The sequence below is a fragment of the Poromitra crassiceps genome, assembly GCF_964638095.1.
Source record: "Poromitra crassiceps genome assembly, chromosome: 1".
NCBI classification, from domain to species: Eukaryota; Metazoa; Chordata; class Actinopteri; order Beryciformes; family Melamphaidae; genus Poromitra; species Poromitra crassiceps.
In genome coordinates, this window is record NC_139623.1 from 112,297,812 (window position 1) to 112,317,678 (window position 19,867).

Genomic DNA, 19,867 nt, shown 5'->3' on the forward strand with positions numbered 1-19,867 from the left:
AGCCAGCAACCATAACCCTATTAAGGCAGTTCAAATGTTCCTGTATTTATATAGTAATAGTGCAGTGCCCGTTCCTCCCATGCACCACCCCGTGGACGCTCCCCCTCCCCCCCCCACACACACACTGTACTCTGTCGGGTCACCCTAAGCGCCCTCCCCAAGTTTGAAGTCGATCCGACAAACGGTTCTCGATACACGAAGGACAGACATACAGACCTGGAATTATTGTATACCAGTGACTTGTGCTTTTTGAGGCTACCATTATGCAGCCCTCATGGTGGTTCTGCCTGGCCTGGGAGGTCTAAGACAAACCACACCAATTTACTTATGAAGTTAGAAAAATCTAATGAGATGACCTAAATTGGCTGTTTTAAGTGATTTTAAATATAAATTCTGAAGAATAAGTGCCCATTATGTTTTCTATAATTTAATCTAGTGCTACAATTTGAGGTTATGGCACGAGAAAAAAATGGCCGCCGGCAACAATCTGGGTTTCTCATGTGGCCCCCCAGGAAAAATAATTGCTCACCCGGTCTAACTTCTATCTGTGGGCATGTTGCTATGTTGTTTGTATGTGCAAAATACCACGTGTGTGCATTGTTATCAACTGTTATTGCTAACAATGGCTAGCCTGGCTAGAGCTAACCCTGGCTGGTATTCCGACGTATCTGTTTATTGAGGTTAAAAACAATACACAGTATCATCATATCAAATCAGTATCATCCAGAGATGGGGACTTGGATTTGAGACTTGGACTCGAGTCATACTTAACTCGTGCACACACAGTGACTTGAGACTTGTCCTCAAAGACTTTAGACTTGACTTGATATTTGGGACCTGTGAACAATCTTTATTTATTCTTTATTTGAGGCATTAACATTAAGGGAATGTCTAATAATAATGTCAACTAATCAATGCTGATACTGTATTTTAATAGAAAACGGAGTGAGGATAATACAGTACATGCTTTGAATTCGAGCTCTACCGCCCCCCAACGATGCGAGGGTGCCTGCAACCGGAATGACGCTGATAGAAAGACACATGAAAATTTTATTTCAGGCAATCGTTATGCAAAAGTTACGCTTTAGGTTGCAGAGATGACCCAGCTCTGCCTACTTAGCCTCAACACGAGACTCATCAGTCATTCTTCCTTCTATCATCTTGGATGGGCGGCCCCTATAAATCCACTGCAAGTTGGGCTAAATGGCTGCACGCAATATACACTAGGGGTGGGAATCGCTGAGTAGCTCACGATACGATATCGTCACGATACTTGGCCCTCGATAACGATATTATCACGATACAGCGATACTGCGATAATCGATATATTGGAAGACGATACATCACGATACCTGTGTAACTGAAGAGAAAAAAATACCCCTAAAAGGCAAGAAGCAGGTATTATGTATTTATTAGCAGAATTGACATGAACTCTCTCAGAGTTCACTCACTCACTCATACCATTTTCGATACCACGGAGGAAAAGTTACACATTAAGTCTTTTTATTATTATTATTAAAACAAGAAAACCTATATAACCTACCTACCTATATAATTTCTAAAAGTAGATATTAATGATCAAACATTTCCATTCATGTAGCCTACAGTATTTATGTTTTTGTTTCAACTACAAACATAAATAAACGTCAACTTGAAACTATGTTTGAACTACCACACACAGCATAATATTTTAGCCTGTTTATTAAAAAAAAAAAGTTTTTTTTTTTTTTTTTTTTTTAAATAAACATATCGATACTTGGTGCCAGTGTATCGATAACGTATCGCAAGTGGAAATATCGCGATACCGTGAGTATCGATATTTTGTCCCACCCCTAATATACACATCACAATAAAACTGCACCCACCTCCGAGACAATGTTGTTATCCAAGATGTGGGTGCCATGGCATTCCCAAATAGTGCATAGTTTCCAATACTGAGCCCATTCACATGCCGGAGCCGATGCTCAAAATTGTAAACGGACCGTATCATAATTCCATTGTTGGTGGCAACAATATATACAGTATGTTTATACTTCCAGCGACGGGCGATATGGCGTTCTTTACGATGATGGTTGATTAAAGAAAAGATGTGATGTTGACTGATGTTTTCTAGCATAGCCCCATTTCAAGCCCCTCTTTGGTCCAAAATAGCGCTACTGTAGATTAGCTACCATGATACATGACCCAACAGGGCATCCGTCAATAATATCACACAATGTTTTCTTTAATCAGGTGGAAGCATTTTTCAATCAAAGGTGAAATGGCACAGATATTATGGTTATGAGGGACTTATCCTGGCCGCACTTAAACGTTACCACCGTAAGCGATACCCCCAGCCCCCCCCCAGGATGAAAAATATTGCTCGCCGCAACGTTAGCCGGTTGTTTACTTGTTTAATTGTTGTTATTGAGTCTATTTCTGCAGGCGGTCAACAACGGAGGCACCCATTAGGCGTTCCTGAGTGTTGTGTCCTGGTTAGGGATGTTCATCAATAATCGATAATCGATCGTTGAGAAATGAATTTGATCATGTGGAATTTTTATTGATTATTGTTTTGTTTTGTTTTTGCGGACTAGGTTTGGGTGGAATTCATTCCTCCTCGCCCCACTCCATTGCACAGCCGACTAACGTGAGGTGGAGCTTCGTATAGTCTCTAGTTTTCTGGCTGGGCGGGGCCATTTGTGCCAACAACACTGTTTTAAACATGGGGACTTAACACCGGCATGCGCCGGGGACACAAACAAACGCACCCAGCGGTCTGCGGACCTCATTGAGGCCGTTATAACTATGACACTTCGTACACTTCTCTCCTAATTTTCAACAAAGTATGAGTAACGGGACACGTGTTTAAGTGAATTCAAGTCGTTTTATTTGTTTATAACATTATGAACTATGTAGCAGCAGTCAGCATGGACTCAGCTAGCCTTTAGCTGCTAACGCCCACCTGAATCAATTCACACACATCTCGTGGCAAATAACGCTAATAATATCCACGCGTCGGACTCTGAGAGCAGCTGGATGGAACTCGACCATCAGGACAGTTGAGGTTTTTGTCACGAGTTTATAAGCCTGGAAGCCGTGGCCGGTGAGTCCTACTTTTGCCCTGTTATATTTGTACTATGTTGTAAACGGAGTCCACAGCACAAGAATTTCACACGTGATACTTGTACCATGGAGTGACAATAAAAAAATCTTGAATCTTGAAAAGGTGAGTACAGTAGCCTAGCTAGCTAGGTTACATCATGTAACCTGTCATGTAACATTTTTGTTTAGCTGGCCACAGCGCTAGTGTCTGATATTCTTACTACACAGCGACATCGTCATTATAGCTGGTAGAGAACGCGCAACGTTATTACCAGACCAGAGCAAATATATATATATATGTATATATATATAATTATTATTATTACGCTATCGATAATCGACAATTGATCGTTAATTTTCCCGAATTTCGATTATGGAAATATATTCAAAATGCCCATCCCTAGTCATGGTCGCTCCGCCCACCTTCAGGGAGCTGTGGCTTTAGGTGCGTTCGATTTATGTTCAGGCAGGAGGGGCAGAATCGAACAGAAATTAATAAATTGTGAACGTTCTATTAATATTGAATGAACAAAAACAGTGGTCTGCACTCTGTCAGGTCCCCATTGGCGCACTCCGCAAGTTTGAAGTCGATCGGACCAATGGTTCTCGAGGTATGCGAAGGACAGCGAGACGGACAGAGAGACGCGCTAGTGTCATTATAGTGTAGATGATCAAAGCTGTATAATGTAGACACTGTTAAAATTCCATTTTGTTTCAGTAGTTAAATTTAAGATCATTGCAACAACAATGTTTATAGGCCGTTTTTCTGTAACTAACAATGCGTCAACGCATCACAACTGTACATGGTCTTGATTAGCTCTCCACAATCATTAAAATCCTTCCAATCAGGCAAGTTTGCAGCATTTGAACTGACCTACTCCCTGGAATGCCTCCAAAAGACAGGTTTACCTTGTTTTAATTAAGAGGGGTCTATGTTGTCAACCAATCAGTATGATAAACTGATTGATGATAAAGTATTCAAAAACAAAATCCTAAAAACTGTGTGTTTGTGTGTGTGTGTGTGTGTGGGGGGGGGGGGGGTTTGCAGCCACTAGTCCACTCTGCCTTACCGGCAAAAAGTCCAACGTTGGACTGGCGAGACTCGAAGGGGCAACGGGCCTGTCCCACCACCTCCTCTCCGTCCTGCTCCAGCGTGGACATCTAGGTCAGAAAGGACAAGGGGACACTTTATAAGGCCGTATATAGAACTGTAATGCTAACTCAATAGAAAAATGTCACATAAAAAGACAGAGAGTCTCCGTTGTAAACACATGTCCGGAAATAACAGCGTTAACAATTTACATTTGTAAACCTGTGAGGTTGTTATTGTTCTGCCTGGAAAATCAATTCGCCTCAAACGCTCAAAAGTCTTTTATGTAGCGAGAATGATGGTGAACTACAACGGATGTGGACCAAATCAATGGCTCCTGATGGAAGGCGACACATGCGTCATAAAGATTAGTTTTATTTGATGTGCTGTATATGGGTTGGGTGACGGTCCATAAAAGATGCGTGTTAAGTTTGAAGTCACGCTGCATGGGCGGAGAGGATGGGCTACCTCCCGGCTGTAGATATTTAGCTGCTATTTTCTGAGCCGCTGTTAACAAGGCTGTAAACCTCAGCTATGACAATGAGCGAAAAACCCAGTGGTGTGTGTGTGGAGATGGCCAGTGTTTATGTGGGTGTGAAGTGTGTATTTGAGTGTGGAGGTTAGAGGGGAAGTCATGCAGAGCAGCAACAAGGTGACATACACACTTTCACAGACCATTAACACATGGGCTGCTGGACGATGCTATGTGGCCTCCCTACTGGCTCAGCAAGGTGTCTATCTGCTGCTGCTCTATTGTTAGCCAGTGAAAAAACTCCCATCACATCAAACCCTGATTACAAAGATGGCCCGCCTCTCACACGGTCATAAGTCAGTGTTTCCCCTACCATTCTACAGGCCTGGCGGGCTTGCCAGGCCAGAAAAAGAATTGAATTTTTTTTTTTTTATCTCCCCAAAATTTCAATAAACCTATATGGAATATTATTACAATACAGCAATACTAGTGTTGACAGTAATAGAAGATGCCAAATTAAAGTGGTTTTCCCTGCCATTATAATACTTAGGCACAGCACCTAAGAGTTTTTGTGCTGTGCCCAAGTCAAAAGAACAGGAAATATGGAGGGTGGGAAAAGTTTTCAATATGCAGAGCTCAAGCTAAAGGCCCTCTCCTGTACAGTTTACAGGATTAAATACACTGAGCTACGTATTCTTCGCCGCACAGATCTCTAAACAACCCCCAGACCTCGTTGAACAACTGTCCAGTACCGGAGGTAAGTCCAACAGTGTTGTCGGAGTTGTCTGATTTTCGGAAAGATCCTTTATTGAGTTGTTCTGGAAGAGGAGTTAATCTTATGTATAAATTCATGTGTAGGGTATCTGAGTCAGTAAATGACATCATTAATGTCATCACTAACACGATACGTAGTTCTGTCAGGTTCTCCTCCAGACTGTGGAACCATTGGCGAACTTGTCTGTATGTTCGAAACTGAATATGGTGGAACTCTTTTTATTGTATATTTCTTTCTATATTATTATTCTTTTTATCTATTGTGTTGTTGTTCTGTACTGTGATATGGATTCCCCTGAGTCTGCAATAAAGAATCAATCAATCAATCAATCAATCACTCATGGGGAGGAAAAACTGAACGGAATTTAGCTACAGTAACAACATTGCCAACTATCTTTTGTTGCTCTTGCTCTTTGTCTCCTCTGGCTTGGGAAGAGGGTTTACACTGAACAGAACTGAAGGAACAAACTGAACTGAAGTTCTTTCATCATGTATTCCAGTAAGACTTTTACTATTGGGAACAGAAGAAAACTAAAATGCACCGCAAACTGATCCGGAGTAAAAAAACACAGTAGCAAAGTTTCTCATCCCATCTGCACATTTTTAGATTACTGACACACCAAATCAAAATAGCAATGTTGCATGTTTGTCTGTCATGATTTTAGCCATACTGACTTTTAGATATCTTGCTGCTTTTGTAGACAACTGCCTGCCAACAGCTGAAAGAGGCCAATTGTGTTGTGCAAAATACTTGGACAGCCTGTGTGTTTTGCGTAACGGCCTCACCTACAGCTAGCCTGTCATGAAAAAATAAAATCACTGATGCAAAAAGTCATGAAATATTGATTTGAAAATAATTCACAGGCTTCCATCAAACAAATAAACAGAATATCAGCAGGACTGCAACCGTACAAACACAAACAAACCTGCTAAGATTGCCATTCAGCCTGCAACCAGCAATCAAAATGTCCACGCTCTCTGAATAAATTAAAATCATGTGTTTCTAAGCTGTGTTTGCCGTTACTTGCAGATTTGTCATTTGATCAGAAACCAATAGAATGGAGTGATGTCTTGACCGCCGAGTGATATGATTGGATGTGATTCAGAAATAACAGCCTCAGTGTCCAATCATAATCATTGATTGGATTTATATAGCCCTTTTTAAAGCACTGAAAGCACTTTACATATCAGGGAGTGTGTGTGTGTGTGTGTGTGTGTGTGTGTGTGTGTGTGTATGTGTGTGCGGGGATGTGTAGCACCCACCTGGGTGATGCACACATCAGCTATCACGGAGGAGAGTTGAGGACTGAATGTGCCAATCGAGGGATGATTAGGTGACCATGATTGAAGGAAGGCCTGTGTGGGAATTTAGCCAGGGCACCGGGGTTACACGCGTACTTTTGCCACGAGTGCCGATGGGATCTGACCACAGAGTCAGGACCTCAGTTTAACGTCTCATCCAAAGGACATTGCTCATTCACATGACAGAGTCCCTGTCTCTGCCCTGGGGCATTGGGATATTATCCATGAGACCAGAGGGAAGGGAAGAGCACCTCCTACTGGTCCTCCAACACCACTTCCAGCAACATGGTCTCCCATCCAAGGACTGACCACAGTCAGACCTGCTTAGCTTCCCCATCAAGTCAGCGATGCAACACATGAGCCAGGGTGAGAACAGAGTATTCCACAAAGCCATGTAAAAGCTACAGGACAGCTTGCACGCACACGTGGAAACACAGCCTCTCTGTTGTCCACGGCCCAGCTGTCTCCGCACACTGGTCAGTGAGCTCACATGTTCATGGCTGGGCATCCATTCATGCCTCCAACCAGACAACACACACACATCCCCATTTCAATCCCCCCTTGTGCTCCATGCTTCTTCAGTCCAACAGACATATTCCATGATATGATTTACACTTCCTCCTGCTTTCCCCAGCTGTCCGGATAGTCATCGCTTGTACCTTTTTTCTCTTCCTCTCACAGACTGGTTTGTGTTTGTGTGCGCGTGTGTGCGCACGTGTTTGTGTGCGCGTGTGTGCGCGGGGGGTAGTATGGGGAGAAGGAATGTGAGGATGTGTTATGTTTAAAGGGTAAATCAGCCCCTCTCTACCTCAGGGAGTCTGGGGCAGAAAGACAATGACGTTTCCGCACAGGTCTATAAATGGAGTTTGCGGTAGCATTACTCCTGTGCATTCGCCTATGGAAAAAAATGGTGTACTTTAAATGTGAGAAAATGGAATATGAAATCCTGGGCAGTAAGGCAGGTGTTATCACTTGTAACACTTTCCATCAAGTTGCTATAGAGGTTTGCAATTTCAGACTCTTTATTTGTTTAGATTTTGTCATCATGATCGCCATGTAGAAGATGTTTCTTTCTACATATAGGGCTATTTAGAGCTATACAACTGTCTACGGGTGGGTTTATAACCACAGTGGGGATATTGACATTGAGATAACTTAAGAAATGCAAGTGAAATTCAATTATTCCTAATTATGCGAGGCACCCCTTTGAACCCTTTAACGCAGTGGTTCTCAAATGGGGGTCCGTGGGGGTCCGCGGAAAGTTTTCAGGTAATTTTTTTTTTTTTTTAATTAAAAAATAAAATGCTACATGTTACTTATTCCTTCTCAAACTACTTCTTACATGGTGCTAGTCTATCAAAATATCTTGGCTGTCATTGATTGTGTTGCATAGTGGTTTTCTGTACTGTTGACAAATTGTGATATTGTAAGTCGCTTTGGACAAAACAAAAGCGTCTGCTAAATGACGTAATGTAAATGTAATGTAAAAAAAAAAATATATATATATATATTTTTTTTGCAAAATCTTCAAAAATAGTTTATGCTTTAAATCTAAAATGGTTCATGGATTACATTCTAATAACAAACCTATCAAATTAACACATTGAGTGCCAAGGACGTCTGTGGACGTCCTAAAAAAAAGTAACGAGGAGTGCCAAGGACGTCTGTGGACGTCCTAAAATCATAATTCATATTATTCCATAATTCTGCTGTTTAAGGTCGTACCTAGCCAGTGAGCATGAATCCCTTCAAGGGATCGCACGGCGCCACCTTAAACATCGTCACAGGAGCTGCTCCACCCACCTCAGATCCTTTACTTTGTACAGGAGACAGCGGAGAAAGCCGTGATCAAAGTGGAAACCGATGCATGCTTTCTGCCAGAGCCGTATATATTGCTCTGCCTACAGCGGAGAGTGGGCTCGGCTGCATCCGCGCTCACAACTGAGCTCTTATGCTTCTATCTATCTCCACACGATTTCCTAGAAAGCCAGCATCCGAAGCCGAACGGCCAAGCCTTTTCGTTCAGTCGCGTTTGCCAGCGCGCATCATTTCCTTGATGGGCGCTGGGATCTGTCCGGGGCAAAAACGGAGTCGAGAAAACAAACTCTGTGCGTGTGGGAGGAGCCCGCAGCTCAGAGGTGGAGAGGGGGGGGGGGGGGGGGGGAGAGGGGTGTGTGGCACACAGGCTGCACAGAAACCACACCACACGCCACCACATCAGAAAACACCAGCCAGAGTCAGTGAATGTGCTCGAAATTAGAGTGCAAAAGGTATTCATAAAAGGGACTATATCTTGGAAAGTAAAAAAAAACGACAGAAAACCCTTGAAAGTGCACTTTTTTGAGAGGCTGTCATTTCATAATGGAACTGTCTAGAAACAAAATTTCTTCTTTGGAAGAAGCAGGAGTGTTCAATGTTTCATTAAAGTCCAGCCCCGTTAATATAGCCATAATAGAAAAAATTCTATAGCTGTTTTCAACTGAATGGAAGTGAATCTGGCACAGGCTCCAGACAATTTTACTGAAGCGCTGTGGCACTCAATGTGTTAAAAGTCAAGCACGTTACCGTGGAAACAATTAAGCTTAGCCCAAAATCACAAATCAGAATGAGGGGGTCCCCGGTATATTTTCTATCTTGTAAGGGGTCCTTGGCTGAAAAACATTTGAGAACCTCTGCTTTAACGGACCCCTGATGGTCCCCGAACCCCTCAGTATGAACCGGGTTTATACAGTGGAAAAAGTCAGTTACACTCAGCTGCCCTTTGGATTTGGACTCTTCCCCGCAGCCGCACTGTTTCAATTTATAGGCTGTAGGACTCTTCCCCCGCTAATGGCCCTATGAATCATGGTCCAAAAGCGTGATGTCACCTCTGAGCCTGTTCCACAGACTTCAGACTGTGATGTCACCTCTGAGCCTGTTCCACAGACTTCAGACTGATGTCACCTCTGAGCCTGTTCCACAGACTTCAGACTGTGATGTCACCTCTGAGCCTGTTCCACAGACTTCAGACTGATGTCACCTCTGAGCCTGTTCCACAGACTTCACACTGATGTCACCTCTGAGCCTGTTCCACAGACTTCAGACTGATGTCACCTCTGAGCCTGTTCCACAGACTTCAGACTGATGTCACCTCTGAGCCTGTTCCACAGACTTCAGACTGATGTCACCTCTGAGCCTGTTCCACAGACTTCAGACTGTGATGTCACCTCTGAGCCTGTTCCACAGACTTCAGACTGATGTCACCTCTGAGCCTGTTCCACAGACTTCAGACTGATGTCACCTCTGAGCCTGTTCCAGACTTCAGACTGATGTCACCTCTGAGCCTGTTCCACAGACTTCAGACTGATGTCACCTCTGAGCCTGTTCCACAGACTTCAGACTGATGTCACCTCTGAGCCTGTTCCACAGACTTCAGACTGATGTCACCTCTGAGCCTGTTCCACAGACTTCAGACTGATGTCACCTCTGAGCCTGTTCCACAGACTTCAGACTGATGTCACCTCTGAGCCTGTTCCACAGACTTCAGACTGATGTCACCTCTGAGCCTGTTCCACAGACTTCAGACTGTGATGTCACCTCTGAGCCTGTTCCACAGACTTCAGACTGATGTCACCTCTGAGCCTGTTCCACAGACTTCAGACTGATGTCACCTCTGAGCCTGTTCCACAGACTTCAGACTGATGTCACCTCTGAGCCTGTTCCACAGACTTCAGACTGTGATGTCACGTCTGAGCCTGTTCCACAGACTTCAGACTGTGATGTCACGTCTGAGCCTGTTCCACAGACTTCAGACTGATGTCACCTCTGAGCCTGTTCCACAGACTTCAGACTGATGTCACCTCTGAGCCTGTTCCACAGACTTCAGACTGATGTCACCTCTGAGCCTGTTCCACAGACTTCAGACTGTGATGTCACCTCTGAGCCTGTTCCACAGACTTCAGACTGATGTCACCTCTGAGCCTGTTCCACACACTTCAGACTGATGTCACCTCTGAGCCTGTTCCACAGACTTCAGACTGATGTCACCTCTGAGCCTGTTCCAGACACTTCAGACTGATGTCACCTCTGAGCCTGTTCCACACACTTCAGACTGATGTCACCTCTGAGCCTGTTCCACAGACTTCAGACGGTGATGTCACCTCTGAGCCTGTTCCAGACACTTCAGACTGCGGCAGTTTGGGACACACATTCCCTTTTTCATGTGTTAAGACAGGAAATTATACAAAAAAGTAACAGAGCATACATCTACAGTACACATTAACCCTCCTTACCCATAACCTACCCTATTCCCCCAGGGGTCTCTCTAAATCCCCCTACATGCACTATCTGTGCCTTTTCTACTGTGTTTCACTTAGCCGACATCTCTGTCTGGCACGCGCTCTCTCTCTGCCGCTGTTAATCACCAGAACAGCAGGATAACCACGGAGACGAGCTGCCACGTGCCGCAGAGAGCCCAGTTTCCTGCCGTGGTTCCGTCTCTCGACTCTGCCCTCCCTCCCTCGTGCATCTACTGTCTCAAATTCATTGTCTCAGACGTGTGAATAAGAAAGCTGTTGTGTTATTGCTGTCATCAGCATATCTTGTGTTCCATCAACAGATTGCTCTTCCTTTATTGTTGAGCCAACATATTGTTCCATCAACAGCGAGCGTTTGAAGTTACCTGGCCATGCGAGACACGGATACGGCTGCACTCACACCGCAGGCCTTCAAGCTCAATTCTCAATTGCTGCTCATATCTCATTTTGTTTGGATGACTGTTCCTATCTGTTGGCGTTCACTTCATAGAATATACAGAGACATATATTGTGTATCGCCATTCAGCTGATAAATACAGAGGTATCATTTTTGGTCCATATCGCCCAGCCCTACTAGGTTGTAACCCATATATCTGAAAGCAATATGAACTGACAGTGACGCCAAAAACACATGCGTACTCAGAGTAACAATAACCAAATATATCACATTTGTTTTTGTGGCTATACTTCTCTCGCTTTTTCCTGTGCCTTCGGTTTTTTTTTTTTTTTTACACTTTGATGTTGTTGCATATATCAGAGCTACATTGTATGTCGATTAATGATTTTCTGACAATAAACAACAAACAAGGTAGAAAAACAAAAAACGGAAGTCAAAACAGGTAAAAATAAAAACAGTCATGGTTACAGGTGTACATTTCCCATTGTTTCATAAGCCATCCATTTCTCCCACTTCTTATCAAATACATCTTCTCTCACTCTGATATAGGTCAAAGTCTCCATAATAAAAATTTCTAACCATTGCTCTACGGTCGGGGGTTCAGTTTTCTACCACTTTCTGGTTATTGCTTTCTTGGTAGAGATCAGTAATATCTTGGCTAGATATCTATCTTTATCACTAACGCAGTCATTTATATCTTAATGGTAACATGTACATTTTCCCAGAATTACTGTAACCCTTCGCATTCCCAAAAAATGTGTGAGCTGGCCCACCTCCCCCTCCCCACACAACCTCCAACATGTGTGAGTGGCCCACCTCCCCCTCCCCACACAACCTCCAACATGTGTGAGTGGCCCACCTCCCCCTCCCCACATGACCTCCAACATGTGTGAGTGGCCTACCTCCCCCTCCCCACACAACCTCCAACATGTGTGAGTGGCCCACCTCCCCCTCCCCACACAACCTCCAACATGTGTGAGTGGCCTACCTCCCCCTCCCCACATGACCTCCAACATGTGTGAGTGGCCCACCTCCCCCCTCCCCACACAACCTCCAACATGTGTGAGTGGCCCACCTCCCCCTCCCCACACAACCTCCAACATGTGTGAGTGGCCTAACTCCCCCTCCCCACACAACCTCCAACATGTGTGAGTGGCCTAACTCCCCCTCCCCACACAACCTCCAACATGTGTGAGTGGCCCACCTCCCCCCTCCCCACACAACCTCCAACATGTGTGAGTGGCCTAACTCCCCCTCCCCTCACAACCTCCAACATGTGTGAGTGCCCTACCTCCCCCTCCCCACACAACCTCCAACATGTGTGAGTGGCCTAACTCCCCCTCCCCTCACAACCTCCAACATGTGTGAGTGGCCCACCTCCCCCTCCCCACACAACCTCCAACATGTGTGAGTGGCCCACCTCCCCCTCCCCACACAACCTCCAACATGTGTGAGTGGCCTAACTCCCCCTCCCCTCACAACCTCCAACATGTGTGAGTGGCCTACCTCCCCCTCCCCACACAACCTCCAACATGTGTGAGTGGCCTACCTCCCCCTCCCCTCACAACCTCCAACATGTGTGAGTGGCCTACCTCCCCCTCCCTACACAACCTCCAACATGTGTGAGTGGCCCACCTCCCCCTCCCCACATGACCTCCAACATGTGTGAGTGGCCACCTCCCCCCTCCCCACACTGATGACAAAACACCAGATATTTTCCATGTGAGGGAAAATAAAATGAAATAAAATAAATAACATCTGAAAATCAGATTCAGCTGCAGTGTGAACGTAGCCTGAGGCCTACACATTAAACTTAATCCTGGTAATGGCTCTTTTGCATAAATTCAACATGGTATTAATATGATACAGGGTTTTGTTGGCAATTTTTCATTTTAACAGCTTAGGTAATGGGGTACAACTGAAACAGCACAGAAGGTCACAGCCAAACACGTGTGATAAAGGCTGTAATATGAAATCTTACCTGTAACTGCATCTTTCCAAGAGTTTGGGCCAGGAGGCAACACAAAGCCGTAAGTGTGGATCAGAGTCTTACCTTGTAGTTGCGGCAGGTGGGGTTGAAGGCATTCGTGCCGCAGGCGAACAGCGTCTCATCGTTACGTGGCACCAGCACTTTGATGTAGTTGTAACATTCATCCTGTTGGGGGGGGGGGGGGGGAGCTGTTGTTACTGTACATCGGGGACAAAGTCATGTCGGCTAGTTAGCGGGGCAGCTACAGAATCAAAGCAGGACTTAGGCATAATTTTTACTGACACACACACACACACACACACACACACACACACACACACACACACACACACACACACACACACACACACACACACACACACACATTCTCTGTTTTATAGCTATTAGCATAATCCCCAGGCTGATCCTTGTGGTTTGACTACAGCTCTGGGGAGGCAGATGTTATGCTGAACCTCAGCCTGTGTCTCCTGATGGCTGAGGCAATGATTGTGATAAGCTAGCCGCACACCTGGCCTTATTACAAAACGTCACTGTGTGAGGGAGAGGCGGAAATGAAGATGGAGGCGAAGGAAGGACGAGAGCAAGAGGGAGAGCGAAAGAAGCGCAAAACAGAAAAGAGCAAGCGTGTGTGTCTGAAGAGAATACTCACGCTGTTCTTCCCTCTCACTGTGCACTTCTCCACATCCTTCGTCTTCCAAGTCAGTTTCTGAAAAATTAACAGACAGCCAACTGTCAGCTCAGACACAAGCTGTTTTTCACTATCCCAGCTTTTGTTGCTCCCAATCGCTCAAGTGCTATTACCAGACAGCTGTGTTTATAATCTCATTAACTTCAATAAACTGTCGGCGGGGAAAAAAACTACGACAAACAAAGTATCAGAGATGGCTGCGGCGTGCGGCAGCCTCCACGGCTTTTCGGGGGCAGCTAAGCTTTATGGTTCCTCAACAATAAACATCAGTCTGTGAGATACGTCTAGATCAGTGACTGTGTCTATATATATATATATATATATATATATATATATCAGTGATTCTCAACACATTTCATATCAAGGAGGACTCCAAATTCAGTTCACATTAGGGCCCCGGACCACCCCCATTTGATCGGAGAATATTTTGTATTGTTATAAATGATTTTGCCCAGAATGCCACGACTATCTGTATTGTAAATAGACATACAACAGTGAAACTGTGACCAAAACAGTCATTTTCTAATTGTGTTCACTTCTTTTAACAATTCATCACTTTGCCGAGGACCCCCCTGTAGCTCCTCCCACAAGGACCTCTTTTAGTCCCACGATGCCACATTGAGAATCACTCATCTAGATCAGCGAGTACACACACGGGGATGCATTACTTTGGCTTCTAAATGAGGAACAGGCAATTAACTCCAATTAACCTACCAGCCAAAACCCATGCCACCCCCCCCCCCCAACACACACTCACACCCACTTCTAGCAGCACTAGTCGGCTAGGCGTGCCTCCACTGGTGGGCTGTGATAGAAATAGATCCATCAACTTGTTAACAAGGTTGGCTGGTTGAAGGTTTAATGCAGTGGCCGGCGGGCTCCCATCCACTGCCAACTACTCTAGTCTGCAGGATAATTTACTGACCCGACTTCCCTGTGAGCTTATCGATACCGCAGAGGATGCCGGGAACGAGGTCTGTCTGAACACCAGGCGGCGCTGTGGTGCTCGAGTCTGCCTTGGTCTCGAGTCCGGTCTTGAAACCACTTTCCTCCTAAACGCGTTGGATTCATCTCTCGCTGTTGAATTTTGACTTGAATTTTTCCTGCCTACCTAATCATTTTCAAAGATACATTTTTCTCTGCCTCGCCAGCGCTGCAAACAACTTCAGGGGTTACACCTGTGAATAGTATGTAATGATGCTCAAATTTGGGCACAATTTGCTTTGGTCTCTGCTGGCTTGACTTCTTTGGACTTGGTAAGACCTGGTCATGGAATTGACTTGTCTTGGACTAACTTCTTTCTTGACTACAGCCTGGACACTACTGTAGCTGTAACACACTGTCATACTGTGAATCCTGGATCTTGTGGATCTGAAACTCAGCTTATGGTTCCCCACTCTGGTCCTCAGGGCCCAAAGTGTTACTTTTTTTTAGCCAGCAAGTTTTAATTCTAGCTGTCTAATTGGGAACAACATTTTAGGCCTGGGACGACGGGTGAATGCAATTAACTACCTGTGAGAGTAGAAAGTCAGCAGTATTCTGGGCCTCGAGGACGAGAGCTAAGAAGAACTCCTATAAGACACTATTAGGCATGGTTTTAATAACATCCTGGATACGGAGGTACTTCTAGAGTCAGATCACAAGGAGGAGACCTGCTTTCTCCTTTACATCTATGGACCTTTGATCAATATAGGGCTGTCAAAATTGGCGCAAAATCCTAATCGAAAATTCCCTCTAAACAAAACATATTCATTCGAATATATTCGAATACTTTCTTTTTTTGCGTGTGTGGCAGGGCAAACGAATACAACCAGAGAGCTTATATAACTACTTGGTATATTTATTTAAACATCGTTTTTTCCACATATTTATTCAGTCAGTACTAATACAGTGGTAGCCTACACTTCATTGCACTGTAACACGGGTGTTACGTTTCTGATTTTTTGCTGTTCATCTGTCATTAACTCATTGAGTGCCATGGACGTCTTTCGACGTCCAATTAAATAGTGACGTAGAGTGCCACGGACGTCTTTCGACGTCCAATGCGTTTTTTGACGGTGGGACGTCGATCAAAGCCTTCCGCATCTCCTGTACAACTATTATAGCTATTGGAGGTCTATAACCTATTTTACAGAACCCTTAGGTGGCGACAGTGCTCTCCAGGTTAACAGAAAGGCAGAGAAAAACAGAGAATAAGTCGTTGGGGAAACGGAAATCGCATCGCATCCGTATGCATCGATATGCATGAAGCGTTTTAACGTTAGATGTGCCTGCAGCAGCAGCAGCCAATCTGCTCCCACAATTGAGCTCCTCCATGTCCGCTGCAACAGCCCATTCGCATGATCAGCCGTGGAGTTTATTATTCTCAACTGGAAGCATAGGAGCCGGTGACAAACACACGCGGAAGCTGTAAAAAAGCTGGATGTCGCGCACCCTTCACAGTGCAGAGCAAACTCAGCAGAGAGCCACCTCCCATAAGGAGGAGTGTGCAGTTGAGGGGTGGGAGGGGGGGGGCACGTAGAGCAGCACACACACAACACCCAGACAGACCCAGGCAGCAGGACAGGGTTGGCAAACGCAAGCCAGAATATCCGATGCCCACCAGCAGCAAATCAAGACCAGCAAGAAACTGCAACCAGCAGCGCACGCAGGGGCCAGCGCTGCTGGTTGCAGCTAAAAATATTATTCTGCCAAACAAAATTCCCTGGCCTTCACTGTTTTATTGAAGGAAATTATTTTTGAGGTGTGACTACATCAGAAAATTAGCTTCAGAGTCAGTGATGTGTTTGAAATGTTTAATTTCACAAAAGGGCCATTATCTCAGCTTCTAGAAAAAAAAGGCTCTTTTTTGTTAAATCAAGCTATCTTCTCCGGCTGATAACTAAAGAACGGAAAATGATATCAATAAACCTGTTTTTGCTGATGATAGAAAAGAGTCTCATCGTTCTTTTTGCGTGTTCATTGTTTACATAGTAATATCACACAATATTCTGTGGGCCTCGAGAAATCACTGAAAAAAGCTCTGAAACTCTGGCACTGGGAGCGTCCGTTCTCCAAAAGTGGCTGGCACTCAATGAGTTAACGTGGTGAATTACCGTTTTTTCCCGTTTTTTGGGCTTTTTTGGCCCCTGCGGCTTATATAACGGTGCGGCTTATCTATGGATTTAAAAAAAAAAAAAAAAAAAATCTCTCTTTTTTAGCACTCTTTCTAACTATAAATCCACTTCTGTTTTAATTTCCTCTCTTGCCCTCTTTTAACAACATAACATAACATAACATAACACAACACAGGTGGTGTTGTGTTATGTTGTTTTGTTGAAATGTTAATAAATGGGAGCTTCCTCAAACAGCCATCTCTTTCCCGACAATCCCCTCTGTGCATGAACCCTTACATATGGTAATTAAACATTAAAACACAATAAAAAAAAAAATAATAATAAAAAAAAAAAAAACATTAAAACACCCGCGGCTTATAGTCCGGTGCGGCTTATATATGTAAAAAACAGTCAACTTTGCAGGTGCGGCTTATACTCCGGTGTGGCTTATAGTGCGGAATTTACGGTAGGTGGTTAATTCTGAACAATGCTGTTCATGCTACAGAGAAAATTAATCGACTGAATCTTGCGCATCGAACCATGTCTTCCTTTTTCGGATCAGATCAACACAGCAAAAGTTATAGCCGTCTTTGTACAAAGAGTGATGAAAAAATTTCAGATTACGGTATTTGGCTTTTTCAAATGACTTTTTGGAAATCCGCCTAGGTATCTCCCTACAAAAACCACTGCCAAATACTCATGTTTTGGTATTTTTTCATCTTCTTTGAGTTGGGATGTGGTAAGTCCTGTGGCTATGTCTCCATTGGGTTTCTAGCTATAAATACAACAACCACAGGTAACTGTTTACACTCTAAAAGTGTTTTTTATTATAGGCGAGAATCAACCACTGTGTTTGAGCTGGTGTTACTCAGGGTCAGTAACACATAGAGTCATTCTGACACTTGGAACAGAAACTTCAAAGTCTTACCTTTCAGAAATGGTCAGGCAGTTGTCTGTAACCCTAGCGGTTCAGCCACAGTAAGCATTTTAGTTTGGGTATGTCGTTTTCACCATTTTCTTCAGAAATAGGTGGCTTTTTAAGAGGTAATAACCAGGCAAACGATGCATGTTTTTATGTTACCCTCTTGGCCAGGTTTTTTACCTGCTTAAATGTAAAAATATATATATATATATACGGTATATAATAAAAATAATAATAATACATTTGGATATTAATTTTCATATTCTAATTGTCTTTTATTTTTTATATTCGAATATATATTCGAATATAGAATATTCTTTGACAGCCCTAGATCAATGTAATAAACCTACATGTTACTTTATTTCCATTCCGTAAGATTGGATTTCTAAACCCTCTGTTTTAAATCGATCTGTTTTTCTCTCACTCTGTACAGCATTTTACCTTAATTTGTCTTTTCCTCTATTGTAAAGCACTTTGAGCTGCATTTTATGAAATAAGAATGCTATATAAAGTGTATTAGTATTATTATTATTATTATTATTATTATTATTATCATTATTACTACTACTATTAAGAATGCAAAAAAGAGGCAGTGCTCTGGGAACTCGCTCACTCGAAATAAGGTACCAATCACTTTCTGAGCAGGATATGACAGAGTCTGTGTATTGTCTCTGATTTTTAACCCAACCATCTTTCCTCTCGGCCCTGTCCTCCCCTTCTTGAAGATCGGATAGGATTCAATAGGAGTCAGCTTTATGGTAATAGGCCCTCCCTCGTCCACGCTCGATTTGGTTGACTAATAATTACTTATGACCACCCAGGCCCAGGGAGATCAGTGAAGGGGAGAATGTGGATGAGCCCGGCGCGTGAAACATGGGGAACTGGTTTGAAATTGGGCCAAAAGTGACGGAACGGGTGTATGATGAAGAGGACGTATCGTTTTCTGGCAATATAACTCAGTCACACACTAATGACCTTGGCTCTGCACGATAACAGGAATTGGAAAGTGGGAATGCAACAGTGGCGTGGTAAATACTGTAGCTGAAGTCTTGATTAATTTTCCACTCAATTCCTATACTGTCGCATTGGGAGGGGGCACAGGTCTGGGTGAATGGCAATTTTTTTTATCTAAGTAATCACATATATTGCTGGAAAAAAAACAAGATGGAGCGTATTTGCAATGCTCTGCGGTTCTCATTTCTTTCTACCACAGTCAACACCCAAATCAATAGCTTGGATCTCCTTGACATGGCGAGGTGGCCCTATGGGAATGAATATCCGTGCTTGAGGCTAATCTAAATACAAGCAAACAAAAAGTCCAAGCCTTGGAGGGCTTTTATTTAAGTGCAATCATGTTTGACAAATGAGATTCGGATCGCAGTGAGCGCGGCACTTCAAAAGCCACAAGAGCAACCGCTCCGCTTCTATTGGATATATGTCTGAAGAGAGATTGCTTAATAGTGGAATGAAAAGACAGGCAAGAGGGTAGAGTGGAAAATAATGAGATACAAACATTACAGGAGACTTTTGGTGTAAAAGCAGACTGTGTGCTTCAGAAACAAAACAAGAAGGAAAATGGTCTTCTGAAGTCTAAAGAGCTATGCCCTGCACTGAACCTGTCTTTAGAACAGGTTGCAAACATCGTTTGTGCTCCCCCCCCCCCCCCCCCCCCCCCCACACACACACTGTACTCCGTTGGGTCCCCCTAAGCGCACTCCCTACGTTTGAAGTCGATCTGATAAAAAGTTTCTCGAGATA

The 19,867-nt window shown here is 43.9% G+C and overlaps 1 protein-coding gene across 1 annotated transcript in view; it reads right to left on the minus strand.

The window, feature by feature from the left end:
- Positions 1-19,867, minus strand: part of sema6cb (semaphorin 6Cb) — a 163,651-nt gene that overhangs the window by 79,435 nt on the left and 64,349 nt on the right. Inside the window, exons 5-7 of the mRNA XM_083637553.1 lie at positions 14,054-14,110; positions 13,468-13,569; positions 4,155-4,245 (exon numbers count right to left, since the gene is read on the minus strand). Coding sequence (XP_083493679.1) covers positions 4,155-4,245; positions 13,468-13,569; positions 14,054-14,110 — 250 coding nt within the window. The remainder of the gene's footprint in view (positions 1-4,154; positions 4,246-13,467; positions 13,570-14,053; positions 14,111-19,867) is intronic.